The 12,878-nt window shown below is 48.9% G+C and overlaps 1 protein-coding gene across 1 annotated transcript in view; it reads right to left on the reverse strand.

Moving 5' to 3' along the window:
• The window catches only part of LOC119386050 (hemocytin-like), a 93,872-nt gene that overhangs the window by 52,026 nt on the left and 28,968 nt on the right, over positions 1-12,878 (reverse strand). The window contains exons 18-21 of the mRNA XM_049414208.1: positions 11,612-11,793; positions 10,573-10,847; positions 9,408-9,538; positions 1,835-2,141 (exon numbers count right to left, since the gene is read on the reverse strand). Coding sequence (XP_049270165.1) covers positions 1,835-2,141; positions 9,408-9,538; positions 10,573-10,847; positions 11,612-11,793 — 895 coding nt within the window. The remainder of the gene's footprint in view (positions 1-1,834; positions 2,142-9,407; positions 9,539-10,572; positions 10,848-11,611; positions 11,794-12,878) is intronic.

The raw sequence follows: 12,878 nt of genomic DNA on the forward strand, positions 1-12,878 counted from the left end.
CATTCTGCGTTGCAGTACATAGCGTAGTTGCGGGGCATTCCCTCCATGTACTTTGTTAAATTATACCCCGCTGCACTTACCGGTAGCGTTTATCCTCCATTATGTTTAGACTTCTTTGTCAAGAATATTAGAATAAATTACATAGCCTTACGTGCCAAAACAGCCATATGATTATGAGGCACTCCATAGTGGGGGCACCTAGTCTATAGGTACACAAATTTTTTTGCAGTTTGCCGCCAAAGAAATGCGGACACCCTGGCCAGAAATCAAACTCGCGCCCTCATGCTTATACTGCGTTTCATAAGCAGCGTGGAACGCAGCAGATGCTAGCGATACTTCTTGCAGTAGATGTGTTCGAATCAAGAAACAGTTGGGTGTTTTTGCCAGCCAGAACGTGAGTTTCTTTTTCCCTTTTTTTTTTTAGGCAGATCAACAAGTGAAAATGTTTTATACCTTACAAATAAGCCAACTCCGTTATACGGCTGTTAATAAATCGCTGTATAGTCGGTTACAACTTAAAAAAAAAAATGCAAGCTCTGCCCACAGAACCGCGTTGCGCTTGCCCTTCATCTGTGAAAGGCAGTCGTGCTAGCTGGTTTCCGCTCGAACCGTAAGTGCTTTTTCTCGGCTAATGTAAATACTGCGCATATTAAAAGTTAAAGGTTCGTCGTTACTATCTAAAAAAACGTTACGTCTAGCTGAGCAGCGATGTCAGAGTCCCTGATGAAATTTACCAGGACGTCCAAGTTTCCGGCCTATACGACCAGCGACACAGTGTCAGTAGAGGAAAGTCAACTACGTATCTGAAACATTCAAGAAGCGTTCGACGTCATGAAAATGAGTTCGCGCAATTGGCAGTGGCATTCATGCAAATTCTCTGTGGGTGGGACCACTGACCTCCATTAAAAAGGCTGGACGGCGCATCCCCGTTCTGCGAGGCGGGCGCTTGTGAAGCCACCGGAAGGTCCCCTGTTTGTCCCGGAAGCTGGCGTCTTCTGTCCGTCGCAGTCGCGCAATTCAAATATTCTCGGGTGGCAGCTGTTGTTATGATCGTTTTTCTTTTTTATTTTTTCAAACTCTGCGATTACGCCTCACTTTAGATGCCGACGAACGCTACACGAAAGATGACAGACGCCGTGCCGACACCGTCCGAATGCTGCAACGTACAAAAGCAACGTCCGAATGCTGCAACGTCCGAGTGCTGCAACGTACAAAATGCGTAAAAAGTAATGCAACTTTGAGGTACTTACGCGTGAAATGTCTTCCCTGACGACTTTTCCGGTCGATTCGTACAGTTTACTGCGCTACAGGCAGGTATTTCTTTAAAAAAGAAGAGAAAAGCTCTCTTCCGGGACAAAAACGGCGGCTTCCGGTGGCTTCTCGCCCGCGTGCTCGATGCGCCATCCAGCTCCTCCTAGTGGAGATCGGTGGGTGGGACCGCGACGGCTGTGGGCGGAGATTACTTATTCTTCGGTTTTTGGCTGTAAGCGACTATATTCATTTAGCTTTTTGTTGTTTTCGTTTTCTGGTTCCTTTATTCATAAACGTTAATTCGCAGCGCCGCACGTGTTGGCTCATGCTGGGCTTGCATGAGAGAGAGAGAGAGAGAGCATTACGACCCCAAAAGACGACCATGAAAATCGCGGAGTTATGCATTTTGACAGCCGAACTCCCTGCGTAGCTTCCACAGCGTTGCAGGCTGTGTAGGAAGTGCATCACAACACCACCGTCGCTAAGCCACCACGGCAGCTTTCTTTGTCAGATTTTCCGTCACACACGCGCATGCGAACCACACACTTAGGCACCAAACTATTACAGGGAATCGCAAACCTACCAGGACTCGCAGGGCTCCGCAATTCTGGCGTCCTCGATGCGCTCCCCTTCGAGGTAGACGCGGCCGTTTATCTCCTTGCAAGGCACCCTGCACTGCGCCTCGGGCACGCAGTTCATGTCGCGCTCGTTGTCGTAAACGAAGCCCGCGGGGCATGGTTTGGGCCTGCAGCCCTCGATGCAGGGCGCCGTGCTGTTGTCGCACACCGTCTTCTCCTCCGCGAGAGACGACCCCAGCGTTTCGCACGTCCTCGGCGGGCACCCGGATATGCACGCGTCGTACTCGGAACACTCGGCATCGCACTGGATGGCTGTCGGATTAAGAGAACAGAAACGTTAAGAAACTGCCATCTTGTTTCAACGATTTATTTGGAAATAAAAAAAAAATAGCCTTGGAGTATGCGTAGCAAAAAAATAGCGGGAAAAAACTCGAGACCATAGCATTCGGTGAAGGTGGCTGACCAGCGGAGTTGACGGGCGCCGAATCTTCTGTCTAAAGGCCTGACCAAACGTACGCGTTGCTGCGTGTCAGCGAGTGACCTTTCGACTCGGCGACGCGTCAAAAAGCCACGCGCTCACACGCTGCAACGCGTACGTCTGGAGGCCTTAAGGATGGCCGGACTGCAAAGGCGCGCGGGCGTTCCTTCAAGAAGTAACGCCCGCGCACCTCTCCAGTCCGACCATGCTCTAAGTGATGCGTAGAGAGTTCTGTTGTAAACTGAAGGGCTTCCCTAGAACTCCGTTTGCGGGCGATACCGGCGTTGCGTCTTTTTTAGCGTTCGTCAGCATCTTGAGCGCATGGAGGAACACATGTTTGACATCAAATTTTTGCAAAGCCAGAAGTTTCCTTATGTGTGAAATTCTCCAGGTCAGTTTTATATGTTGTCTTGCAGAAGGCTGTTAATCTACCAACGCATAACAACGAACAGCAGCCGCGACAGGCGGGCCGCCGCAGCGGCCAATAGAGTGACAGCAACCGCTGTTGTTTTCAGTCTACGCACGCAGTGATCCGCTGAAAACTAGCGTATAACCGGTCTGCTGTAAAAATAGCTGTTGCAGTATGCGCAGTGAAATCCCGCAAAGACATTCGCTTACTAAAGTTTCGTAGAAGGTCTTAAAAGGCTCAGTGATTTCACGCGAAATTTTATGGGACTTGGTTTGATTCCGTTTGCCCGACACCTTGCCGGAAGCTATTACGAAGTTGCAAATGTCAAAATAAAGGGTGTACACTATCACTTTATGCAAGTTATTCTGCTGAATCTTGTGAAACGTAGTCCCCGTCATTAAACAGGCACCATAAGATGTCCCGGCAAAGAACCTGTGTTCGCGTTATGGCTTATGAACCGGTTTATGTAAGTTCGGGAGATACGTAGCGAGGAATTTCTATGTAAATGCGTAAAGAGGATATTGATGTACGAGGCCAAAAGCAAAGGTGTAGAAAAACAAGAGGGGAGGAGGAAGAACGCTGTATCACAAACACACCTGCTCATGCTACGTGTTGTGCGTTATAATACACAATTTTATCCGTGCTGTGGCAACGGTGTAGTTGCAACGCCAGGATAGTTTTAGTAACGTATTTATGCTGCCGAATTTTTTTATAAAGAAAGTAAAGCATTTTTTCCATTGTTAACAACAGGTAAATGGCTTTGAGTACTAAATATATATAGTAAGCGCGCCAGATGCATTCAGCTCAACCATAAGCTTTCTTGCGCTTTTTGGAGTGAAACTTTCTCGACAAATGGCGTTTCAACTACGTAGAAAAACTGCTGCATGTTGCAGGGTCCTACAGATTATAATTTCACATGTGTCGTGGTCCTTATCTGTCTGTTGTTAGCGCATTTTCGTCTTTTTCTCTCGCCATCGTACAGTGCGGAGGAACTTTCATTTTTCTGTACCAGGACAGCCAAATGCTCTCCCGTAGTAGAGTACATCGTGCTCCAAGTCGTCGAACATTTGTTGTAAACACACCTTAGTAGGGACTGGTTTCGCTATCCCATAGTTGGGCACGTAGTACTCTAAATTGTAGTCACTTTTACAGCGGAGGTGTAAATGGCATGCCTCCTTCAGTTTGCTGCGTCCGTCCGCGAACAAAAAATTCCTGGTCACCTTCTTCAAGATAGCGATCACGTCATCATGGCGTCACATGTCAACGAAAATCGGTCAAAAATTCACCGACGATTACGATACTGCCTAATGCGAATTCTGAGCGCAGCTTCGTGTTGGGGCAACGCCAACTGTGTTTGAAGTTTTCGCTATCCGCACCTCTAGCAATGTACCCTTCGTTACATATTGCCACGGAAACTGCCAGCGCTCGAATGCTACGCACACCACTCTGTGCACTGCAGGCGTCGCGAACCAAGCGAAACGCCGACAGCCCCATTCCGACAAGCGACGCCGACGCAGTGCACGTGCCAGCCCTGCGTGCGCACGAGCTCCGACCGAGGGGCCAGCGCGCGTGACGAGAGGGAGAAAGCAAGGTTGATGCCAGTCGCTCGCGATATCGACGGACTCAGCGTTCGCTCTCTTTCGTCCTCGTTCGCTCTGTCGGTTACGCCGCCGACGCCAACGGCGACGCCGCTCAACGCAGGAACGGGAGCCTATAAGAGATGCGCTCTAAAAGTGTGCCGATCCTGGTGACAGTGCAATAGTGCGTGAGGTGGAGAAAGCTTCAGTGGAGGGGTGGAGGGTTGTGGGTGGGTACATTGCAATCGACTGAGGACGGCGAGGAGAACAGAGTGCGCCCGTCAGCTCCTCTGGTCGCCCACATTCACAGAGTGGAATGGTCTGGAGTTTTTTTTTTCTAAACACACACAAAAAACACACTTAGACATCTTAGTAGGTACAGTTTCTGCTGTCCCATGATAGGGTATGTAGCAACGTTACTAGAACAAACTCAGTTTCAAAGCTCCGTATCTCCGCCAGCGGAGGAGGGTGGTCCGAACGGCGGTCGCGAGAACTAGCGGCGCTGCAGTTACGTCTTGCGCCACTATCGGCGCGTCGTCTGCTTCCACGGCATAACGCTGCGGTCCGCCGCGCAGTTGCTCGCGGCAACTGCGCGGCAACTTTCTTATTGTACTAGTTAGGTAGATACTTAGGTGGATATGCATAAGGTCGTCTGTATGCATTGGCCCGCGTGCGTTGTTCGTTGATTGGCTAAGAATCGATGTTCGGTCTATATTGCCACGCCAACTTCTTGTTTTATTTTGATGTATTCGGGTTTGACCAGCAAGGACGGTTATCAACGCTCGACGCTGTCCGCGAAGCAGTGTTCGAGAAGCTTCGCGATTGTAATAGATCGTTTTGGTAAGATTGCGCGCTGCACGCGAATGTTCCAGCTTTGTCGAGAGATAACGCCGCCACCAGCGATATCGCTGAAAAGTTCGATAGCGCCTGTATAAAAGCCGACGCGCTTGACCGCTTGTCAGTTGATCGGCGGTCGACGCTCTGTTCGCCGCTATCAGTGTATTGCTGTAGTTTGACTTTCAGTTTCCCGGTCATAAGTTCGGCCAAATAAAGAGTTTCATCTCGGACCTGCTGACTGCTGCCTTCGTCGACGTCACGACCCTGTGACAATATTTGAGCTGTCTACATTGCGCTTAACTTCCAAGCATAGGAGTTTCTAAGCGAATGAGGGTTTTCAGCGTAATTTTTATAACTACCACCACAATTTTAGCCGCTGCCGTCTTATCTAGACCAAGAACAACCCAACACGTTTGTAAAAGCCTTTATAGTGCACAAAGAAGCGTACTTACTCGAGATACAAAAACGTTCTAGAAAAACAGTAATCATGTTTCTACAATTTATTGAAAAAAACTTTCTCGAAAAACATCACCAATGCTTTGCAATGTTTACAAGACACGTTTTCACGACGGTTAAAGGGATACTGACCCAAAACCGGAAAATTTTACGCGAACTCGGTAAATGAAATCTCAGTGTGCGATTACATCGAATAGATGTCGTCTCTGAGCAATTTTTTCAGCGGATAGTTGTATTTTCGGTGTCTCATCTTTCTACGTCGCATCCTTCTACGGTGCCTTAAACAATTCGAACAGATCGGCCGTGATGTGAGCACCGAGCAGTTATTCGCGCGTACTCTGTCGCTAGAAGAGTCGTCAGTATTCAACTTCAGTTTTTCAACTTCACCGAGCAGATGTTCCATGCCCGCAGCACTTCTTACACTGTACGACAGCCGTTTGCGTTTCGTGCTGTAGCCGTTCACTACGCAGTTAAACTGCTCGTCAACTACAATCATCTTTTGCACAAGTAAGCCTCCGTTCCCGAAGCAAAGTGTGGGATTGGGCTAGTTGGTATTCCATTATTAAACTGCTCAGCGCAAAAAATTTGACACGGTACACATAGAAAAGACGAGGGCCAGCGCTGCTCCTCGTCTTTTCTATGTGTACCGTGTCAAATGTTTGCGCTGAGCAGCCCGTTCCCGAGCCGGCGAGTATAAAATATTCCGCACATCTTCTTCAATACCTCGTCGTAAAATCTCTCGAAAATCCACTGCTTTGAAGGCATAGCGACAGCTGACAACTGATCGAATGTTAGTGTGATGCAACTCTCAGTCTCGATAGCGTATATAGGTAATCGCCTGCCTTTCGTTTTGCCGTTCTATTTCTGGCGGCTCCTCCAAATTGGGCGCTGGGCTTTCGCGGGACGCCGTGCGTTTTGGGGGCGATTTGCGCCTAAACCCCGAACATCTTGGCTTTGAAATGTGGGGTGGAAGTGCTGGGAACAAGCGCGGCACGGCACCTGGCGCGAGTTCCCACTTTCCACGTGGGATCAAAACTTCTTGCCCCGCAACGGCACGACGATAGTGCTTTACAATGTCGTCACTCTCAAAATGAACGTCACAGACCTTGCATTTCGCAGTAAGCTTTCTATCTTTGCGATGCAAAGCTTGAATGGCGTAGGGTCTTTTGCAGGTCCGAAGAAGTGTCGTGAAGCGGAGTCGTCGTTGCGGTAGCCGCTCTTGCAGCCCGGCGCAAAGCAAGTCCGCATACCACACTGTGAATCTGCTCGCCCTCGTTACGCTTCGTACATCATGCACGTGTCTTCGTGCAAGACGCTAAGTCTGGTTAAGAACAGTCGCAAAAATGACGAGCTAACAAAGCGCAGACGTCGCTGTCACCCACGTGCGCTCGTACATCGGCGGCGCCGATCACAGCAAGTCGCGCCTCTTCAACGAAGCTTTATTAACTCACAGATTTCGGCGTCATACGCAAAAAACCCGGCGAGAAACTTTCCCCCCAGAAACATTTCTGAGAAGCGTGCGAACTTGAGCTTGTTAGTACACATTCATAGTAAAAAACAGCGCGAAAACACAAGGACGAGACAGATGAAACGGGACCAGCGCTGGTCCCGTTTCATCTGTCTCGTCTTTGTGTTTTCGCGCTGTTTTTTACTATGAAACATTTCTGGTTACGCCTCAGTTAGAAATCATCTGCATCTTTTTTTTTTTTTCAAGATAATATATATACAATGCTCATGAAACTTTACTTCGATTATAGGTAAGCCTTACCGCTCTTCTATAGTAGTGTACACAGTACTTTAAATTGTCTCCATTTTTTTCTAAACACGGCTTATCGAGTTGCTTTTTTCTAGACGAGTTTACTGGTCTTCTATAGAGCACATAGTACACTAAATCGTCTACCATTTCTCTAAACACACGCATATTGTCTTAACATAACAATAATATCTGGGATTTTACGTGCCAAACCCACGATATGATTACGAGACACACCGTAGTGGATTACTACGGAATTTTCGACTACCTGGCGTTGGAGCCTCTAGCATTTCACCTCCATCGAAATGCGACCGCCACGGCCGAGATCGAACCAGCGACCACGCATACTGTCTTAAGAGTGGTTCATGCTCTTGTTGATTCTATAGGGACCACTTACCGCTCTCACATAGTAGAATACGTCGTGCTCTAGACCGTTCCCCTTTTGTTCTACGCTCATTATGTATACGTTTATTTTGAACTCGTTCGAAGTAATAAGGAGCAGCTCACCGATCTCCCACAGTAAGCACATATTACTCTAAGCTATCTTCCTTTTCTTTTTCTAGACGTTATTCACCGCAGAGCCGTCAAGGCAGCGCTTGGACTACCCACGTACGCATCCACCGAGCGTCTCCTAGCCATGGGAGTGCACAACAACGTAAAAGAATTAATCGAAGCACAGCGTAACAGTCAGATACGAAGACTCCGCAACACCCAAGTGGGAGAGCGGCTACTCATCAGTATAGGATATCCTCCGAACCAATGCAGATACAATGTAGCAGAAAAACAGCTACCCAGTGACCTCCGAGCACGAATTACAATCGCTCCGCTGCCACGTAACATGCACCCTGAGCGCAACGCTGGGCGTAGGCGGGCAAGGGTGAAAAATCTCACACGCCTCATCGATCAGTCTCCCCCAAACACTGTTTTATACTCTGACGCCGCTAGACACCGCTTCCGCGATTTCACAGTCGGAGCAGTGGTGAACAATGACCACGACATAGTAGCCTCAATTAGCGTACCTAGCAAGAAAATATCTGAGGGCGAAGAGTGCGCCGTCGCTCTGGCGATTGCCCACGCTGCTGTAAACCTTCCTCATGCAGATGTTATTCTAATTTTTACGGATTCACAGGACGCCTGTCGAGCCTTCACATGTGGTATCGTCTCACAACACACACACCGCATTTTGAACACTGCATTCCACACACCACATAGGTTCTGACTTGTCTGGACCCCTGGGCACGCCTCTCTCCCCGGTCATGACTGCGCACATGCAGCTACCCGAGCGCTCACTAACCGGGAACCGGAGGAAGAGCTGTCCAGCCCAGATGAGCGGGACGCGAACACGGAACTTCTAGGATATCGAGACACTCTGGATTACTATAGGCGAGAACGCCTACGGTACCCTCCACCACACCATACGCTGACCCGAGAGGATGCGACCGCGATGCGGCAACTGCAGGCCAACACTTTCCCCAACCTACACTTCCTCCACATCCTCCATCCAACTTCCTACCCTGACAAATGCCCTGGCTGTGGTGCGGTACCGACGTTATTTCACGTAACGCTGGAATGTCAGCGTCCACCAGCCAGGCGCTCTCCCATCTCCTCTCCTATTCCAACCCTGCAAGACTGGGAGGCCATGCTGCGTGACGGAAGCCCGAGTGGCCAGCGGGCGTTGGTCCGTCGGGCACGAGACGCGGCAGCGGCTGTTGGAGCTCTGAACTGAGAGCCCCACCCGACAGTTCCCAATACTTCTAATAAAAGTTTTCTCTCTCTCTCTCTCTCAACAAACCACTATGTCGCACCAACAAAGCCGAATTTGAAATATCCTCGTTTCCTTTCCAAATGATAGCTGGCTATTCGAAAAGGTAAGGTCTTATGTTCGTCACTTAGGTCTGTGAATATTAAGAGTCTCTCTATCAAATAGGCCCCAGCTGCATTCATGAGAGCGTCGATAAACTTTTCTAACTAGGCCGAGGTTGATTTGGGATACTTCATTGTGTATATAGAAGAATATGGAACGAGTGGAATTTCGCGATGAACGCTTTGAACGGGGGCTTCCACTCACGGCAAAGAGACTGCGACCGCCACTTGATGTGGATGCCCTGGGCACTGCATTCGTGGGCGTAGGCCGCGATGTTGGTGCACAGGCACTCGCAGTCGCCACCCGAATCACAGCCGCACACGTCTTGCACGCACCTGAAAATTTTTAATAAGATATGCATTGAATATCAGGATGTAGAAGGGCGAGCAAAGCATCTTGAAAAGTAAATAGTACTCATGAAAAGTAAATAGTACGCGGAAGTAAATTATTTCAATAGCACCAGTAAATACGAAGATGACGAGGATGAAATCGGAAGACATTCGCTTCTCACGTACTTGCGGTATGCAAAACGTTTACGTACAAAAGCCCAAAACTGCTATGATGATAGGTATACAAAAAGGCAAGTTGCTTGAAAAGCATGCACGGAGTGGCACTCGACGAAAGTATAGTTTTCGCTCGTTCAGGCCATTCTACAAAAGATGTTTCTATCGCGGGACTCTCGCAAAATAGATCAGTTTTAATACAGTCAGAACAGCACGTGCCATCTTGATTTGCTGCATACGAGCATCATACGTTCGAGAGTAGCAAGAAGTAGCAATCATAAGCACGCATAGGAGACTTGATTTGTTCATGTATGAGCAAACGTCGATATCGTAGCTCCATTGATGCGTAATCAATTTCACGACATTCCGTACCAAACAAAGACCTGACTATTTGACGGCGAAGCTCACATCATCAGAGGCACAAAAGTCGGGTGCCGAATCATGTGTTTTAGCAACGAGGGCGGCGTGGGGACACTTAGGCTGTGGAGGCAGAACGTGGTTATCTGGAGCACGAGAGCACACCCTGGCACTTGGAGGAAGGGAACACTGTGACTGGGAGCAAATGATAGATGCTCGGTCTGCTTCTCGCGCCAGTGTTTAGCAATAAACTCGAATTTGACAGCTCGTAGAAATTTTTCGCCTTCAATGAGCTGCCACGCTGTACTCCTTGCAAGCGTGTGTAGGACGTTGATGCGCCGCAGTAACACCGCAATTAACCGCAACAGAAGCTCAGCCGTAGCACTTCTCTGCCTAAATTGTCAGTTTCTCGTCTTAAAAATCCTACAACTTAAAAACACCGTTATATCGTCATTGAAATTTGCGCAATGGCAAAATAATTATAATGAATAGTTAGGTGTTCGAAATACCTCTCGAAGTAAGGCTCGACGTCCACTTCCATGTGGCAAGGCTCGAACAAGGGAGACCTGAGCACCTCGCAGCGTTGCGTGGCCCAAGCGGTGCGGTGCGGCCTGTGCTCGCACACTTCGTGGCCGTCGGTGACGAAGGAGACGTTGTTGCGGCACGCCTCCTGCAGCTTCCAGGCGTCCCCGAAGACGCGGGCGTCGCCCTCCGCCACGCCGCCGGAGGGCGTCTGGAAGTCGTTGGTCTGGTCGCCGTCGAAGTTGCCACACAGCCCTTTCACCTGCCACGAAAGACGACAAGAGGTCGAGAAAGGCTCAGACTCGAACAAGCAGGCTGAATCCGAAGGCTGAATCCGCAGGCAAAAATCTGACTCAACTAATGGGAGCTTGAATTAGACGGTGAATAATGCAATAAGCCAAGCTTAGCTTCTACAACGAGGTAATTGCCGCGTGGATATGAACTTAGATGCAAGCTGAAGAAGTGACACAATTGTTGGTGCGGGCTCCGTAATCGTAGCATTCCAAGGCGGTCCTGCGTGCTGTCTCGCTCTTTTCGTGCTGCTTCGCACCCCCCCATCAAAGGACAAAGGTCCAGCTGCAGGCCGAAGCAAGGTACAGTCGGCAATGCGAAACATTTAGCAGATTTGCGGTTGCCACTAGCGTAGAAACTCTATCGCACAAATAATAAAAGACCGTAATAACGCATGTGTCACGTTAAATTTATGAATTCAGTTGTCTTGTACCACATGTCTGCGTCGTCAATCCGCCTACCTGTAAAGCGTAGTGCAATGTTGATGAGCCTTTACATATGCTCATTGCGGTATTACGCAACTTAGTGGACCATAGAGTGTCAGAAAAGTTGTTTGATTGTTTTCGTTGCTTTAGTTGGCTTACGCCATGACACGTTATCCTTGTTCGGTCACTTTTGTTGTGGAGAGGCCGGCGAAACATTAGTTGCCGATGTCCCCGCGACATTATCGAAATACAACAGCAGACACTCGGATCGACTTATTGGACAAATAAACTATACAGCGCGTTCTCTTACCCTTCCCCTCCAAGTAGGCTGCACGGCCAAGGACACGGTAGTTCCTTTGTCCCATTGCACAATGAGGCCGACGTCGGTGAACACCGCCACGTGTAACGTAGTCTCCCGAAGTAGGTAGCCCGGACCGAATCTCACCACCGGTAGATTTTTAGAGGCACCCAGCGTTATCAGCTCCTGGCCACCTAGAACAAGCAAAAATTTGTTCATGCATTCTCGGCAGATGAAAATAGGAAAGAGGAAGTATGTATTCGCTCGGAACATTCCACGTTGTGTCATCCGTCCGGTTTGTGCGCTTGTTTTCATTGCCACAAAAAGTTTGCGATGTAATAGATACTTCTTGAAGACGATCTTATGCTTCTTAATAACCAAGTGAAAAGGAGTAGCCATTGCTAGGACATGGCAACAACTCCTTCATTTATTTTTATTTCTAAAGAAGCAACCAATTTGAACAAGAAATCTAGAAATTCGCGACATTTATTTATTTACTTATTTATTTATTTTGAAATAGGGGTGTTGTACGTCAAGAAAGGGTCAGACGTTGCTTTGCGAAAGGCTCTTTATCAGGCAGGTCTGGCTACTGGCGAGCGCGTGCGCGAGCGACAACCACGGGGCCACCGATCGTCGTCGTCGTCTTCCGTAACAGCGGAGCGTCTGTCATTTACATTCAGTACAATTATTCCCCGCGAAATAAGGAGCCATCCTGGCGACCTAGGGACCAGTAAACACGGGAGGGTCGTAGCACTGCTTGAGTCTGGACACGTGGACAATTTCTTGGCCACGGCGACGATGGTCAGAAGATGGTTCCATTGGCTCGATAAGGTAGTTCACCGGTGATGTTTTTTGGAGTATACGATATGGGCCGTGGTACTTGGGGACCAACTTGGTGGAAAGGCCAGGAGTAGTAGAAGGGACACGCAGCCAGACGAGCGCGCCTGGATCGTAGGAAGGAGCGTTAGTGGATGCGTCGTGGTGGTGCTTCTGGCGCCCTTGGTCTTGTGAAGTGAATGACCGTGCCAGTTGGCGGCATTCTTCGGCGTATGTAGCGGCTTGGGACAGAGTCGTGGACTCGGAGGCGTCAGGTCTGTACAAAAGAATAGTGTCCATAGTGCAGGAAGGTTCACGTCCGTAAAGGAGAAAAAAAAGGGGAGAACCCAGTAGTGCTTTGAATGGCGGTGTTATAGGCGAACGTAATAAACGGTAGTACTCGGTCCCAATTTGAGTGGTCTGACGAGATGTACATAGACAGCATGTCACCAAGGGTGCGGTT

Source organism: Rhipicephalus sanguineus, chromosome 3, assembly GCF_013339695.2.
Source record: "Rhipicephalus sanguineus isolate Rsan-2018 chromosome 3, BIME_Rsan_1.4, whole genome shotgun sequence".
Lineage (NCBI taxonomy): Eukaryota > Metazoa > Arthropoda > Arachnida > Ixodida > Ixodidae > Rhipicephalus > Rhipicephalus sanguineus.